The following is a 17,141-nucleotide window of genomic DNA, read 5'->3' on the forward strand; positions in this document are numbered from 1 at the left end:
TAACCAGTGTTATTGGAGGAAGTCTTCAGCGAGATAGGGAGCAGCAGCCATTTTAACTGACATGCACAGTGCTGCTTTCTCTTCAACCATGGAACAGAAGCAAATAGACTTCTCTTAGGACTCTGCCAGGCTGACTGTGAGGTATGTTGTTCATTTACCTAAATGTAATGTTTCTGCTGAGCAAGACTAGAAGCAGTTTCAAAGTCAGAGACAGTTTGTGTTTTGATATTCACTAGTGAAATAGGTGACATGATATTTTCACATTGTTATTAACATTAGAGTACATAAAACATTAGTTTCTGACATAGTTGTGATTTTGATGCATGTATTTAGGTGTAAGCACAAACACCATGGTGACGCTGAACCACTTGAGTGTACAGGATCCAGATGATGGCTCTCCGCTGCTGCCTGAGGCTGAGGACATGACACTAACACCTGTCTGTAACCGACAGAAGGAGATGACAAAGACTAACTCTGCAGACTTTTTTCTCAGCAGGTAAATACATAGAAAACGTTATATTTATGGTGTGGAATGGTTATCAAGTTTATTAAAGCTGCTGCCTTTTTTCTCTGCTGTTTAGAAGAGAGAACCTTGGCCTCTGTCTGCTGTTTCTAATTGGTGGCTATTTGGCTATTCTGATTCCTGCATATTTCCCATTAGATAAGGTGGCAACTCTCAGCGATGACCAATATCCCAAAGACCTGGTAGGGATACATCAGAGCATATCTTTGAAAGCCGGGCTATTTTTCACCCAAGTTAAAGGTTTATCCCTCTGTACAGGGTTTACTAAATCGGTCAGCCTCCCTGCTGTTAGACCCCTGCCAGCCTCGCTGGTGTCAGAAACACCTCAAACCACTGTCCTGTTCAGCAGGCCTCCTAGGCATTCCTGTGTTTGTGCACCACAACAGGCCACCCCAGTGGAATCTGCCTCCACCTCTGGGGCTCCAAGGTACTGAAGAGCATCTGGCCATGGCCCTGGCCTCTCTACCTCAACCCGGTTTACCTGCTACAATGAAGAAAAAGGGCATTTGCAGGAGATGTGTGGTAGTGGGCAATGGAGGGATACTTCATGGGAGCCATCTGGGATCTCATATAGATCACTATCACATCATTATTAGGTATGTGCCTAATATACAGTAACTGTTCATGTTTTCAGTAGCAAAGCTGTGAACATACACTGTTTCATATCTCTTTTACCAGACTGAATAATGCTCCTGTGCCTGGTTTTGAAAGAGATGTTGGTTCACGCACCACCATCCGTCTGCTTTACCCTGAGGGAGCACCTCACTCTGTGAGTGAGTACAAAAAGACCACCATGGTTGCTCTGGTGGTCTTTAAGAGCCTGGACCTTGCCTGGCTCACTTCTGTCATCACCAAACAGCCTCTGGTGAGCCTACAACACAAGCAGCGTTGCACACAAAGAGGATGTATTACATAAGCCCTGCATGTAGTATCTAGCAATACTGCTATCATCCCACTCACATGCTCTACATCCCCTGTGCTTGTTTTTAATCAGAGTTTCTGGTCCAAAATGTGGTTCTGGAGGGATGTGGTGGATGATATTCCACTAAAACCAGAGAACTTCAAGATCCTCCACCCAGAGATTATTCACAAGACGGGCCAAGTCTTACAGAAATATGCACTGAAACAGGGAAATGTGAGTTCTTACATGCAAATTTCACACCCAAGTGACAAACTATGAGATGCTCTCACATTCTACTCTTGTACAAATCTAGGAAAAAGGAAAACCTGTTTTCGAAAAAGTAAAAAGTTACAGCAGAAGGGGTGAAAAGCATAACTTTTTTTTCTAACCTTGAGTCCTTCCGGTTTTATGGAGATGTCACCTTTGTTAAAATCTTTATGCTTTTACTGGTTCCAGTCAATGCTTAAATGGGATTTTCTCTCCTATTAAAGATGGTTCCAACACTAGGTGCCAGTGCAGTGGTGATGGCCTTGCAACTGTGTGACCAGGTGAGCCTGGCAGGATTCGGGTACGACATGCAACACCCAGAGGCCAGGCTTCACTACTACGAGACCTTACGCATGGACGCCATGAAGGCTCAAGTAAGTTCATACCAAAGATCAAACCGGGGTTAAGGAGGCTGCAATCAGTTCATTATTTAATCTGAATCCAGGTGGTGCATGACATCAGCTCTGAAAAACTCTTCTTGAGGGACCTGGTGGCAGCAGGAGCAGTGACTGACCTCACAGGAGGCCTGTGAGTCAGACAGGCCTATAATGAACTCTACATACACTACTTGCTTCCTGTTGTGAGCCTATGGAATCCTCTGTAATGTTCTCTTCTTGAAGAACCATTCACAGCATGAGTGACCTTTGAAATGCTCACAGCCTCCAGGGTTGACGATGAGTGAGCACATTAAACTCTAAATGTACACATCTATTAAATCATCAGCGGTAGAACAGCAACTATAGCAAAAAGGATAGACTCGGACATTGTATGTAATGTGATCAGGGATGGGCTTGTTTTGAAAATGTTTCAAGAAATTCTATGTATAAAAACTCAAACAAATAAAAGTGAGATAATGTACTTTTTTTTTCAAAAAAATATGTACAGTTATTATCTCATGTTTCATACAATCACATTGATTCCTGCAGTAGTAAAGGCAAACGTGGACGGTCTGTGCATTTTCACAACTGATCAGCTGCAAATTTTATATAGTGAAAAAAATCTACACACATATACAGAATTACTAATAAATAAGACGTGATAGTAACAATTCAATATCACATTAAAATTGACAAAAATGATGTGATGTGAAAAACCTATTATTGTATCCAATTGTGCTGATCAGAAATGTAAGTGCTTCTAGACATAAGACACAAAACATGGGCAAAGGATGCACTAAACTGTATGGTGAAAGTTTTTTTTTTTGTTCTTGGCGATACTATGAATGTGTACCTTGGCTACTCTGACTCGTTCACATGTATGTTTACAGCAGCGGATTGCGTGAAGGCTCCCACAGCTTGCTTGCCAGTTGTCTGCAGTGCTGGAGGATGATCTCAGTGGGTATAACCCCCAGATGAACCGTCAGCAGCTCGTAGCATTTCACCGCCTCACCCTGGCGATTCTTACTGTAGTACCGCAGCAGCTTCCTGCTTGGAGACATCACTTTGTTTAGTCAGGAACTTTTTAATTAGTCACATCATGCATTATTATCTTGCCAGGATGTTTACCTGTAATAGTCCCAGGCAAGCATCCCAATGGGGGGAGAGTCATCAGGCAGGACGGGTATGTCCCCTGCCTCTAATTTGTAGCCCTGATTGATAAGATGTACCGGTACACATTATTTGAAGCATTTAGGATGTAAATAGATCTGCTAGTTATAGATGCTAAAACTTGTGAAATGAGTAACTTACCGTTTCATTTTCAAACCAAAGGAAATAGCAGAAAAAGAAATCTCCATCACGCAGGGTGACAGTGGAGTAACCCTTCTGAAGATAACGGCGCGTTGTGCTGACCAGGCTCCACACCTACAGAATTGTTAAGGAGAAAGACAAGAAAGAAAATAACATTTTAGTTACCAACAATCAGTTGGTTAACACCAATCACTCATATCTGTCAATTTAGTTTCATTATCACATTTTTGTTTACATTTAACGGAGGAAAAGACTAAAATGAAGCCTTGTTTGTTTGACCTTGCTTTTGATATATTGAGCAACTGGTCCCTTCCCCAGCTCAGATGTGGCACGCTCTGTGATGCAGAGCGACGGTGCAATCATTTGGCCGCTGGATCGGTCCACACAGATGAAATGGATGAGTCCTGGGAAATCCTCCAGGTATGTGAGATTAACTGGGTTAAGAGCAATGCACGATAACAGTGTGCAGCACTAAAATATGCATGCACTTCTATAAATATTAGAAATTCACATTTTTAAGTAGTACTGAGAGATTAGACACAATGCGACAACACAGGGAGAAGGATTATTTTGGTGATAGGATATGACACCATGGTGATATTCCTCTTGCATTTCACCAATAGAAAGTCCTTCCAGTCCATCAGTTTCTCTCTGGACAGAAAAAAAGTCCAGAAAAGACAGAGTGAGAAAAAAGATACAGACATGATGCTGTTGAGGTGTCTTATTTTGTGCAACAACAATGATGCAAAAAGTTGCTTGGTTGACTGATACACACTGCACCATCGTCTGGGCTCTTTCCTGCAGACTGCGGGAGAGACATCGATGGGTGTTGGCTAGTCCAGAGTCTGTGAAAAAACACTGTCTGTATATGCCACACAGCTGGGTCTTCATATTCTTACACCACGGGATCAGACTAAAACAAAAAGAATGGTAGGATCATTCAACAATCTGGCTGTGATGCCATATATCCAGCAGAGGGCAGCAGCAGACTTACTCTCTGTTAAACCCAGGTCCTCCCCTAGCAAAGGCTCTGTTCTTGAACTCTGTCCAGACATTTTGTAACTGCGCAAACTGGATGGAAAACAGAAACAACAGATGATTTTATTTTGGGTAAACTAAAAATATTTTTGAATGACTTCTGTTACTTTAACAAACAAGGATCTTAATTTTACAATTACACTTGTGTTGGATGCTTTTTGACAATTATATAAATGCACTGATGGAATGTAAAAACCTAATTTACAAATAAAAATACATACCTGTATATCACTAGGACCCAGGGCTTTAATGAATTTATCCAATTTGCTGCGGATGTCGTGTATCGTCAGGTGGCCTCTGGCAGCAGGAGAACCTCCATCTTTTAAATGCTTCTCTAGTTTGTCGAAAGCCTCCAAAAACGTATACACTGACATGGCCACTCGACTGGTAGAAATCTGACAGGTAAATATATAATGCTTCAATAATCAACATCAACAAGCCAGAAGATTTGTTTAGATACTGTGAAAGTTAAATGTGTCACATGTATGCCCCCTACTGGACAAGTACCACGTGTAGCCCAGAGGTCTGTGCACATAAAAAATGAGCAGGGAAATACATACAGTGCTATGTGCAGGTTTCTACAAACCTTAGTTAGCAGCACTAGTGTGATCCCGGGCCACAGTGGGAGACAGTACATGGAGTGAGGCATCATGGGATACAGCCCTTCTCTCAGTGAAACCTCTAAGAAGACTCTGCGAGGGGTTGAAGGGTCGGGCGGACTAATTTCCAGGGTGTGCAAGCTGTCCTCTGCCATCTGGAGACATTTTGTCCAACTGTGTGAGAAGTGTTACACAGTCTAAACAATCTGTTTATTTTATATTGCTATATGACTCACCTGGATGTCTGGATCCACAAACTCAAATACAGGAGTGCTTCCTCTTACTGGTGGCTCTGGTGATGCTAAAAAAAGAGAATATATTCACTTATGTGCCACTAAATACACATTTTACATAACAACAGGTTGGTATCCAGCCCATGTACATGTGACCTGACATCATGTCAAACGCTCCAAGCATATGTACAGACAGATAAATAGATTAGCAGGCTCTACTCAATCACCCACCTGAACTGCTTGAGTCTCTCTCTGTAGGGGAGGGCTCTGGAGTGTAAAAACTTTCAGGACCAGAACCAGATGTACTCTCTACATCCTTCACAGAAGAAACACACAGAGAACACACACAGGAACATGGTGAACCTAAGAGACAAGCTGACCAAGATTGTTTGAGTGGCTGTAAGCCCTGTATACCTCAGGACTTGGATCATCTAGGTCTACATCGCTAGGATACATATTCTGTGCTATGATGATGAGGGCCAGGAGGTCTGAAGTGGTGAGTGTACTTGCATTGCGGCTAGGGGAGAGAAGACATGTAGACAAATGAAAGACAGATAGATGAATGAAAACAACACAGACTGAATTATGGAACAAAGGAAACATGTGTACCTGGAGTAAAAGGCAAGTAATTTGGTGTGCACCAGGATGAATGCATGCAGCACCTCTTCTCCTGCTCTCTCAACACTGGTATTCAGCTGCTGAACTAAACGGCGTTCCAAAAACTCAATGCACTGCTCACAAAGTGTGGGGTGTATCAGCCTCTCCACTGCCTAAAAGAGGACACAGCATGAGACAAAGTGGCTCAGAGTGATTATCTAAAAAAACTGCATATGAAATTAAACGTCCAATGTAGTCAGCACAAAAAAATTGCTTTTCATTAAACTTTTACCACAAAATCATGAAAGTATAGATACAGAAAATCAAGGATTGTGTTTACAGTATTTAAAGACACAGCGAAATGTGTTTGAAGTATTTTTTTTTTTTACTGTCATTAATGTTTTGAATAATTCCACCACCGCTGGTATAAAGTGATGGTGCTGTACCTCCACTAAAAAGCTCTGGTCATTCTCCCGAAGCTGACTGTAGGTCTCCAGCAGGCCCTGGAGATGCTTCCACAGCCTTGCTCTTTGCTCTGTGTCCTGAGGACGCAGTCTGGTGACAGACAACATAGATCACCTATCAATCAGATGTCTTAAAAATGAATCCTATACCAAGAAAGAACATGTAAAATCTCTTACTCTCTTCTCAGGAGGTTTCCGCTGAGGGTTACCATGCCAAACTGGACCTCAATCATCTTCTTCATCACATAGATTTTCCTCCTCAGATCATCCTCTTTCTCTTCACCATCTCCATTCACAGCAATGTAGAGACACTCGTCGAACTGAGACAATCCAATCAATGCTTAATCAGTACATGAATGCAAAAGTGTGTCTTAAACTCTGTCCTGCTTTGCTAGGTAATAAAACAAGGCAGATGTAAGATGGCATAAGCACTGAGTGAACCTGAAACACATCAAGTGTTTGGACCCGTGCTGCAGGAGAACAAAGCCTAGTTTGATTCCTAACAAGACTCACATGACAAATGTTACGCTCCACTGAGAAAGGCCTGCATTAGTGTTATTTAAGGATTGGAATATTTCAAAATGAGGTCAAAAGAAAATCTCAAGCAGTGCAGGGATAGAGACAGCTTTTATCGTGAAGGGCATGTGCTACCTGGTGTAGTACATAGATGTGGTTGTTTTCTGTGGTAAAAGAGGTGTAGCCATCACTGTGCCTGTCCACCATGGTGCTGCAGGAGATAATGATGGGAGCAAACAGTGTGCTGATGCTGTCCTCAAAGGCCGGAAGCTGCTCATAAAAACAAAGAAAAGAAGAACATTAGATGAACAAAGTTAAAAGAAAATTATTCTAACAACTACAGGAAGTAAGTGAATGATCTTTCTCCTCCGTACCCCCTGACCCTCCTCCTGAGACGCTCCATACTGATCCTGGATATTCTGCTGAAATTCTAGGTCAGTCCAATAGAAGAGGACCTCGGCACTTTCACTGGCTATCAGCAAGCACTTCATCTGGACCACAGATGCGCTCCTGTCCTGCTGTACTCTGGTGTTCTATTTACTCCATACGCATTATGCTGTGAAAAAAAAAAATGTTACAAGTACTGAGATGAAAGACATAAAACGTCTGGGAAAGGATTTTGTACAGCAGAGAAATATGACTTGCTACTTTTCATAGCAAAGGCATAACAGAATGAGAAGAGTGTTAAAATCTAGAAATAGAAATACAATAGAAACACAAAATCATCCTCATGATCAGGACTTATCGAAAGAGACTTCTATGCATGCATACTTCTTTTCTCAAAAGTATTATGCAAAGAGACAAAGGAATGACTGATGGAACAACAAACATTCTACAAGTACTTGGTATCAGTATCCAACAGGTCAAACAGGCTGAATAAATTAGTCAGAAAAGCCAGCTGCATGTCAAATCATTTAAAATTAGTGTAGTAACTGATTGAAAGAGACTCATAGATTTAGGAAAATGTCCAACTGATTCCATGCATAAAAAGAAACACACCCTGCGTGTCCTTAGTGACAGATACTATGAATAAATTCTATCTGTGCAGACAGTCACATCTGAAACTTTTTGAAGTATGTGGATCTTTTGGTAAGAGGGAAGCAGAGCAAGAGCTGCTTTGTACATAATATATTAAATAGATATTATTAGCTATGTTAGAAACTTTTCCCTATGCTCCACTGCCTGCAGACTGTCTCAGATACTTTATTGTATCAATGGTCAAAAGATGGCAAAAGTGCCATCTGGACCTCTTTAGTCAAAGCAGGCACACTCACACATTTTTTATTCTTCTCAACAAAAGATTTTAATAGTGATTTCTTCCTCTAATGAGCTCAAACATAACTTGCTGAAGAATGAGAGTTTGCACTTTGTGAACTTTTTGCCCTGTGGAACCAGCTTAAACTAAAATAAACCCTGAAAGGCTCAGAGCCATCACTAACCCTGCAAATCCTGTTTCAGTCCAGACATGTGTAAATACCAGAAAGTTTTTACACCAAAGTCCCTAATTCCTTTTTCTTTGGACATCTCTGTGTATTAATTCATCTACTAACAAAATGTTTAGCCTCCTTATTACTGCAACTAGCTAGCTAAGCAAGCAGCTAGTTTACAAGCTAGGTAAGTGGAGAGCAGCCAGTTTAAGTGTAATACATTTTCTAAATATTATTTTTAGCCAACAACATACTTATACAACCTTAAAAACTACCCACAAATACTTGCTATAAAACTTAGCTTCCTGTGTAGCATTGCAGGTTTATTAATATGTAAAACAAAGCAGGTAAGAACCCGTTTTGTCGTGGTTTACAGTGTCAATAATGCTCTGGTGCTGTGTAAAATAAGTGTTCGTCCTTTTTGGCAGACAAATTGTCAGCGTACTCCTGGGTTCAGCCTACTTTAGTAGCACTATTTAAAAGCCTTACTCTCGAGTTTTGAGGGCGTGTAATCTCTACTCTGTCCATTTCCAGGCTGGTTTTATGTCAACAGTTAAACAGTTATAAAGTTATCGTCTGAAATTCTCAGTCTAACTCATGAAATAAGTGGAAAATGCCCACTTCTGACATGAACTCTGAAAGTTATTTCCCCTTTACAAACCTCTGAACTTCCTCCATGCATACTGAACTCCGCCGCGCTGCGCAAAAACACACAATAACAGCTCATGTCACAAGAACTCACTCAGAGTGTTCTGGTCCGGGTCATCCCACCATCTCGCTCCAATGTCACCGTCGTTCCAAAGTAGGGGTCTCTTTAGTTTATCGTGCCGCCTGTGGTCGTTTTCATCGCGGGTTGCTGTTTCAACTCAGCCTGCTTCCGTCCTCCTGCAGCCCCGCAGCAGCAGCGGGTCATGTGACGGCAGCAGGAGGCAGGAAGTGAGCGCTTATCTGAACACGGATAGAGCCGCGGAGGGGAGTCCTGGAAGCATAGAGGGCCCGCTGCTGGATAAGTGATGGTGGTAAGTGGCTGCTCTTTTCAGCGAATTGCCCCTCCAGGAGACTGGTGCTCAGTGAGGCAGCAGAAAGTCATGTGCTGCTGCCAGAAGCGGGGCACATGACAGAGATACTGTTGTAGATAATAGCTTGGTATTTATGGAATGCAGCTTCATGGTTAAGCATGAGATCAGAATTGTTTGTGCCCTTATTTCTTAAAAGAAATAGTGTCAAATCAGGATATGGGCCTAATAATGTATTCCTCAGGTGTGCAGAGAAAATACAAAGTTGTATGCAGATAAACTTTTTATGACTATAATTAAGATGAGAAAAATATAACGTGTGAGCTGAAAAATAAAAAATCATGAAAAATCCTAGAACTCAGGCCACAAATCAATAAAGTAATCCAGTATTACTACTGGAACTATTTTAAGGTTAATCCCTGTATTTATAAACCATGTTTTAATAGTTTTAAGGGGTCCAAATGTTTGTAATACTGAGTTAGAATGCTTTAACCAGCAGCTGGAAACTGCTGCAATCAAACAGAGTTGGTCTATGAGTAATGCATGTTATTATGACTATGAACCATGGATTTTGTCTGACAATACCCCTGATTGGATTTCTACAGAGATAAATGTGTATTAAGGGCAATGGAACCATGTTAGTAGCATATGGCCCCATGGTGATGATGCTATACATAAAGTAAATGATGAAAGGGTGTTTTGAACTGAAAGGGGATGATTGCAGCAGAAGTTGCCAGATTTGGCAAAAAGGGCAAAGCAAAAATAAGAGAAAATGCTGTTCCAAGAGCATCACGCTATACAGACAGAGAGGAGGTACCAAAATTAAACACTGTGAGTGGACTGTGGACAAGTACCCCATGTGGCAACATTGCAGCCATATTTGTGATATAGCTGGGATGCAAGTTAAAGTATTCCCACTGAGTGTTAGTGTGATTACAGACATTTTGTGTATATTGATCATTTTGATTAAAACGGTGGGGGAAAGGCCAGAGAACACTCTGAGGTATAATTATTTAGAAGAACAGTATGGTGCAGTATAGTGGTGCAGTGCCCCCTCATAGCAAGAAGGTCCCTGTTTTAGATCTGGCTGGGGCATTTTTTCCTCCAGCTTCCTCCCACATACCAAAGACATGCATGTTAGGTTAGGTTATGGGGACTCTAAATTGGCCATAGGTGCAAGCATAAGCGTGAATGGTTGTTTGCTAAATTGGCCGTGGGTGTGAGCAGGAGTGTGAATGTTTGCTGTCTCTCTCTAGAGACTGGCAGTCTGTCCAGGTCTCTTCCTGCCCGTTGACAGCTGGGATAAGCTCCAGCCTCCCTTTGACCCCGTACAGGATAAAGCAGGTTAGGAAGATGGATGGATGTATAAAGTGCTATAACTTAGAAGGGCATCCTCAAATGTAGTAACTAAACCTTGTAGGATAGATTACATTGATGCTGCATATGCTCGCCAAACACTTCACTGTTTCTCAGAGAATGTTTTGATGGCTTCAACAAATCTGTGTTATATCATAATATTCTGCACAGACTGTGTGCTTTGCTTCTGAGCACAGCAAAGAACCTCATAGTAACATAAATATTTATGTTTTATTAACCTTGCTTGGGTCAAAATGGTCCAAAATGCCAAAAGTTCTACGTCGTGGGCCAAAGTCTAATCTAGTCCATCAGTTTTCTGGGGATCCAGCATTCATGAAAGTCTTATTTAAGCTGACTCCTGTATATATAGAGTAAACATCATGAAATCCTCAGTGTTTGCTAACAGGGCAAGGGGGCCTTGCATGTCTCAAAATGGATCACTGAGTATAAACAGTGTTAGGTGGGCCTGGGTAACAGTTACCTCCACTAAGGAGACACTGTCACGCAGAAGTGGACAGACACGGTACAGTCCTCCTAAATCACAACAAATTAGATTTTGTCAGAGGACGTGACGCTCAGCAGTTGTTATCACAGGGTACAGGTTTATATGAAGCAGAGTTATCCAAGCAAAACCATTTCCATAGATTGGCTTGATACGATCCTGCTCTAGATGTTAGGAGGTTCACAAAGGCCTCACGTTGCCTCTGTCAATTGAGCTAATCTTTTGGTTTTACTCAAACTCAGCATACGTTTGATTAGAAATTATTAGATTATGTGTTGTTCTGGCAATATCAAAGTCAATCTTAAGAGTGTTTTAAACACATGCTGACAACTGATTTTAAGCAATTTTCTGGAGCAAAAGCAGCTCATTTCAGTCTACCTGTCTGCCTCTACTTTTCCATGTCAGCTCATTCTCTTTGAAAATAAAGCATGTTTGTAACTTTATCCAAATGTGCTGTATGAATGGTTAACATAGTATGATAAATAATATTTTCCCCTTTACAATGACCCCAAATGAAGTGGTCCAGGTGTTAACGAGTCTGGTTTGATTCTTACATGTCAACAAAGTTGGCCTGTTTAAAACAAACCACATGTGAAAGGAGGCTGTTCCTGAAGTTCATTTTTTGAGCCCAAACATTTCTGCTCCCTGCTTAAAAGCAAGAGCAAGTTTTACATGAATGGAACCAAAATATAATTAAAGGTGCATGCTTTGGATCACAAGCTCTTGAAGGGCCGCCAGTGTTAACATCTCACTGTCATGAAAGAGAAAAACAGAAATCAGGGCCATGCCGCTTTTCTATACCAGGCTTATGTAGGAGAAAGCGATGGCACCTGAATGACGAGCATTTTAGTCACACAGGAGTGAAGCCATAGTCCTTTTTCTTCAGATCCCTGTTGTCTGTGCATCAGCAGACACTGAGCCCAGTGTGGCTCAGGCTAGTCTGTTCGTCTGAGGTCTGGACGTTCAGCCCATCCTGGCTTCATGTTTCCCATCAGCAGCTGCCTCATGCAGTGACAAGACAGCACTCTACCCACTACAAAGACTCACTCCAGCTGCTTCCACATCTGGTGCATAAGAGTGAGTGAGTGCACAAGCAATGATAACTTTAATACTCCAGTACCTTTTGTTAAAGGATGCTGCATGAACTTTTATTTATGGCTGCTCTTAACGAGGGTATTTCTGCTTCTCTTTGTGCTCCTGAGCATGTATAAATCAAATCTTCTTGTGTCTTTGTTTCTTTTTCTTCTCCTTCCTGCAGTGCCATGTGCTCTTGCAAATCCCTGTCTTGTCCTGAGAAATGCTGGGGAGTCTAGTTACAGAAGCAGAATTTACTTCCAAATCCTCTCTTGTATGTAGCATAATGAGGGTACAGTCAGTCTGACCGGTTTTAATCTGAGCGTGACTTCATTCCTTCTTCCTTATATAGAACAAATACAATTTATTCGGTATTTGTAAGTGTTTATTATCAATGTAAACTTTTTTTTTTAAAACCAAAAATAATATAGGCACACTTTACATATTAAAATAATGCTCTCCAAAAGAAATATGAACATCTCTACATTAACTATAAACACATTCAGAGGACAAATATTCTTTATATTTAACATGTTCAGACACCAAAACGGTCCCTGCTTATCCCCCACCAGCCTCTAAAATCACCACCCTTTTTCTTACTTGTCAGTTCAGAGGACATTGCAAGAAACATGGCCAGATCTTTCCAGTTTTCTGTCATCATGTAGGGATCAATTTAGTGAACAACAAACCTATCAGTGAGATAGATGGACTAAGGCCATTTTAAAGGCATTTTTCTTCTGCCTGTCGACACTCAATGAGACCCAGCACTATTTGATTCTTAGCACAGTCACTTGGTCAGAGATTATTCAAGAAATACATTCTTACTTATTTTTAGCTTTAGGTTTGGGGCATTAGTACCTCTAACATATATATATATATATAGAGAGAGAAATACAAAGACAGCAAAGTATTTTATCATATAAATTAAGTATATACTGTGTGTAAGTACACATATTAAGCTTAAAATCACTTTTCTTCAATTTTTTGTATTTACAATACATAATCTATTAATATGACAGTAAATCTGTACAAAATAATGTCAAATATATCATGTATATTTAGTACAAAAAAGACCTAGCAGCATTAAAGGATTATAACAAAAAAAGTAAGATATGTTAAAATACACCTGAAAAATAGGAATTTTGGGATCTAGATATTAGATGTAGACGCAGGCAAAATTATGGATGGGTTCACATTTTTTTCCTTATCTTTGTTTCACTGTGAATCAGACTGAGCAACACATCGTATTAAAACGAAATGTGCAGCACAAAAAACACACACACAAAAACAGCCTTTAAAAGAACCAGATCCTTGATGTAGGCCATTCAATATGGCAAAGGAAGAAAAGGATACTTTCAGCGGCACATCCAACAGACTGACACTTCAGTAGCTTTATCAGTAAAATATATGCACACATGCAGACACACACAGACACAAACACACTGACACACACACACACAAGACACACAAAACACGTGGTTAGCCCGAGCATGGACATACCATGGCATCTTTCTCTTTGTGGAAAGGATCAAGTCAAACTGAAGCTGACTTGCGTATGCTTCAGAAATGCTGCCTGCTCAGAGTTTTCTCCTCAATCTTTTTTGTCTGTTGGTCAGAAAGATTAGAAGAAAAGACAAGAAAAAAAACTCTTGGAAATAAACCCCAGGTTTGACAGTCCAGGAGGAAAAAAATATAGCTTCATCAAGTAAAAGAATGTGGTCTTCCTTTGATATTGCATTTCACAAACGTCATAGAAAATGCACAAAGCCATCGCTGTCCATACAAGTCTCACAGCATGTGAGGGGTGAAAAGAAATGGAAAGTGTTCAGTGCAGCTCTTCATGTGTCTTTGTTAGAACAAAGAAGAGAACAATAGTTTAATTGTTATATTTGTGTTTTGAAGAAACAGAGAGAGGTGTGTTGTATTCAAGTGTCCACTCAACTGAAGTCCTCACAAAGTGGAATTCTGGTTTTTAAGCTTTGAGTCAAGCTGGTAGAAGGTTGGTGGTTTGGTAGATATCACACTTATACCTTAGGGATGAAGGGTTATCGATGTTATCTTCGACAGGCGTAGGCATTAATGTTTTTTATGACGTAAAAGCCTATGGTCATGGGAGGCATTGCTATTGTCCGTCCAGCCCTCAGTGTCTTAGGCTTTAGCTCCGGGAACGTCTCGCTGTCTACCATGAGCAGCTTCTCCCCATTCAGCTGGACATGTCTGCAAACAGAAGATGACAGAAGACTGACATAGAAAACTGGTGCGGCTCATCCGGAACAGACAAGGTGTTTCTCAACAAGTCAACAAAGGATCCTTTCAAGTAGGATGGCACATCATTGTCAAAAGGTTTAGGACACACCACCAATTGAGTCCTTCATTTAGAGAAACCTTAGGGATGTTTCCTTAATGTCTTCACAATCCATACAATGTTTCATTACATGCCCTGAAAACCTTTGCCTCTGTCTTACCAAGGAATCACCCTTGACATTAAAAGACGACAGGAGGCTGTGGATCAGCTCATAGAGTCAGATCAGTGCACCACAGAAAATGATTCTGTCAGTTGTACACTTGGGGGTGCTGCTGCTACAATATTGCAATCAAACAACTGCACTGTTAGGATAACTTTTTTCAGTGGGATCTACACAGATATACAGAATCCTGTTCCTCCTGAGTTAAGTGTATTACAATACAGAATTATCAAGACTTAAAGCAACAAAATTATTTAGCTTAAGCAATAATTGCTTAAGAAAAAAATATTACTAGTATAATTGAAATAAAATGGGCCAATAAAAAAAAAAAGATTCCACATTTTCCATAGCACAATATCTGCCTGCAATTCAAGTTGTAGTAAACTGGATTATTCTAAGCAGCATTAGTTGTAACAGACACAGAGATGTTCTTTTGAGGAGTAGCTATATAACGTGGCAAAAGGAAGGAAACAAATGAACTGTGGTTACAAAAAAAGGTAATTATAAAGATAAAAGCCACAATAATGAGCACAGTTTTACAAAATCTATCCAGAGGTTTTATCAACCAAAGCTGGCTTGAGTATGATTTTATTATTTCTTAACATTTGTAACGCTTCTCTTCACTAAGACCAGTATCTGTGATATGTGATATAATAAATCATCCTCTTGTGTTTTTGCCCTTTAATATCACTTCTAACATTCAACTATAATTGCTGCCATGACTAAAGCAGTAAATCAGTCTTTTCTATCACTTTACAATGTTGACAATAATACAGGGGTAAAGGCCAGTGATCTGGAGAACCTTTAAATTCAATAAAATCTCAAATAAAACTCCGCTCAATAAGTAGAAGTTATGAATCAAACTGTATTGCTCACAGCCTTCGTTCAAGCATGCATGGGCCTGAATACTTTCAAACTACTACAAATTTATAGACATCTGGAGTTGCTAAAGCCATTATAAAAGTCTCCCTTGTATAGAAAGGCACCTAAAGCCAGAAAAGGGCCCGTCGTTAGCTCACTTGCCTATTAATTGCCTTGCAATCCTGTTCTAACACCTAAAACATCCTCCATCATTATGCTGTTATTAAAGGATCAGGCCTGAGCCTCCATTAAGGCCGTTTGCAGATATCATATAACACAAAGGCAGACCCACACACACCCACACGTACATAGTCCTGAGTCATTAGGCTGTTATTCCAAGATCTGGGGCTTAAGTCTGAGTCAAAATAACAGGCCAGAGACTTTAAGGAAAGAAACCATAAACTTTTTAAAGGACACTTTGAGGAAATTGGAATTAAATTACCTACATAAAGCATAATATATTTTAGTTAGTGAAATTGCATGAGTAGAAAAATGGGATGAGTATGAAATGAAAAAAATCTAACAATGAAACATCTGTCGAAAGCAATAAAACGCACACACATTTTGGAACTTTGTGACGGAATCTGTGTTCTGTAAATGTATCTGTTTATAAAGGCCAGAAATACAGACTACAATGACAGTCTAAACAAACATCCAGCTTTAATAGGTTTTGATTTAAAAAAATAGGAAAAGGGTTCGTTGTGTTATTGTTAATGAATATATTCTGTTGCCCAAAGAGCAGGAAGACTTATGTTAGTGTATATTTGCATGTTTTGTGGTGCAGTATTCACACAACATGCTGACTTAGCACAAGATCAACACTGTGGTCATAAATTAAAATCACTGCGGCCCTTTGAAGGGCCCGTTTTTAACACCCTATCAAGACTGGGGGAATAAAGTTGTTTGTAAAATGTTTTTATTCCACCTTTTTGTCTCTTTCTACGATAATAATAACTTTATAAAAACAATTGTTTAATAAACGTTTTTAACATTATAGAAGCAATGACTGCACTGCAGGACTTGTGCAGTTGTTATAACCTGGGTCTCCCAGTAGTGCACTTGTCTTGTTTGATCAGCATGAATGAATGCAACAGGATACTCTATAACATGCTGTTTGGACAGAAAACAATAACTGAAAGCTGGTGTGTGTTTGTGTGTGAATGTGTACATGAGACAGAGATACTAACTTGGCTTTGAGTCCATCAGAGCCATATGGTTGGAGCAGGTACTGATGGACAGTCTTGTTCCGTAACGTCCCCGCCAACTTGATTTTCTTTCGTGACCGATGCAAGTTGATGATGTAGATCGTTATGGAGCCTCTCACATAGTTATGGCTGGTACCACGAAGAAAAGGATGAATATTAATGTTTTCTTTACATTCACAAAGAATACAACAGAAGAAAAACACATCTGTTAATGGGGGCCTATTATATATTACAATGCCATTTTAAATAAAATTCTCTATAATTAAAGATGACTACAAAGAGACTGAAGGCTTTGATATTTTTATCCCAAATCGTAACATAATAAAACCACAACTCCTTGATCTAATCTGGATCAAAAGGCTTGCAGAAAATTAATAAAGTAAGATAAGGCAAGCTCAAAAAATGAATT

The 17,141-nt window shown here is 40.1% G+C and overlaps 3 protein-coding genes across 4 annotated transcripts in view; 1 reads left to right on the forward strand and 2 right to left on the reverse strand.

Moving 5' to 3' along the window:
* The first annotated feature begins 4 nt into the window (after positions 1-4).
* Positions 5-2,549, forward strand: st3gal7 (ST3 beta-galactoside alpha-2,3-sialyltransferase 7). The gene is made up of 8 exons (XM_028423880.1): positions 5-141; positions 334-496; positions 582-705; positions 782-1,119; positions 1,202-1,388; positions 1,518-1,658; positions 1,916-2,065; positions 2,137-2,549. The coding sequence occupies exons 2-8, from the start codon at positions 351-353 to the stop codon at positions 2,221-2,223; spliced, it is 1,173 nt and encodes a 390-aa protein (XP_028279681.1). The 5' UTR covers positions 5-141; positions 334-350; the 3' UTR covers positions 2,224-2,549.
* On the reverse strand, positions 2,385-9,286 carry hps1 (HPS1 biogenesis of lysosomal organelles complex 3 subunit 1). Of its 2 annotated transcripts, none has more exons than XM_028423878.1 (18): positions 8,996-9,286; positions 7,201-7,382; positions 6,962-7,096; positions 6,488-6,630; positions 6,293-6,401; positions 5,859-6,019; positions 5,664-5,766; positions 5,481-5,565; positions 5,253-5,317; positions 5,004-5,171; positions 4,639-4,812; positions 4,374-4,450; positions 4,155-4,292; positions 3,965-4,030; positions 3,659-3,803; positions 3,380-3,493; positions 3,197-3,279; positions 2,385-3,118 (listed from the first exon to the last, which is right to left on the reverse strand). In XM_028423878.1, exons 2-18 carry the CDS (start codon positions 7,315-7,317, stop codon positions 2,953-2,955), a joined length of 2,049 nt encoding a protein of 682 aa, XP_028279679.1. In that variant the 5' UTR covers positions 7,318-7,382; positions 8,996-9,286; the 3' UTR covers positions 2,385-2,952. The 2 variants fall into 2 exon arrangements, with proteins under 2 accessions (XP_028279679.1, XP_028279680.1); XM_028423879.1 differs by having other exon boundaries at positions 2,385-3,115; positions 8,996-9,285.
* Positions 9,287-12,663: 3,377 nt separating this feature from the next.
* Positions 12,664-17,141, reverse strand: part of hpse2 (heparanase 2) — a 43,531-nt gene continuing 39,053 nt past the window's right edge. The window contains exons 12-13 of the mRNA XM_028423417.1: positions 16,715-16,861; positions 12,664-14,418 (exon numbers count right to left, since the gene is read on the reverse strand). Coding sequence (XP_028279218.1) covers positions 14,256-14,418; positions 16,715-16,861 — 310 coding nt within the window. The 3' untranslated portion in view covers positions 12,664-14,255. The remainder of the gene's footprint in view (positions 14,419-16,714; positions 16,862-17,141) is intronic.

This window comes from Parambassis ranga, chromosome 15 (genome assembly GCF_900634625.1).
Source record: "Parambassis ranga chromosome 15, fParRan2.1, whole genome shotgun sequence".
NCBI classification, from domain to species: domain Eukaryota; kingdom Metazoa; phylum Chordata; class Actinopteri; family Ambassidae; genus Parambassis; species Parambassis ranga.

Excerpts from the sequence above, each read along its gene's own strand:
- st3gal7 (XM_028423880.1), top strand. The coding sequence starts at position 351 with ATGGTGACGCTGAACCACTTGAGTGTACAGGATCCAGATGATGGCTCT. Across the intron at positions 497-581 it reads GCAGACTTTTTTCTCAGCAG|AAGAGAGAACCTTGGCCTCT; the intron begins GTAAATACATAG and ends TCTGCTGTTTAG. Across the intron at positions 1,389-1,517 it reads TCATCACCAAACAGCCTCTG|AGTTTCTGGTCCAAAATGTG; the intron begins GTGAGCCTACAA and ends GTTTTTAATCAG.
- hps1 (XM_028423878.1), bottom strand. The coding sequence starts at position 7,317 with ATGAAGTGCTTGCTGATAGCCAGTGAAAGTGCCGAGGTCCTCTTCTAT. Across the intron at positions 6,631-6,961 it reads ACATCTATGTACTACACCAG|TTCGACGAGTGTCTCTACAT; the intron begins GTAGCACATGCC and ends GGATTGTCTCAG. Across the intron at positions 3,494-3,658 it reads CTCAATATATCAAAAGCAAG|GTGTGGAGCCTGGTCAGCAC; the intron begins GTCAAACAAACA and ends ACAATTCTGTAG.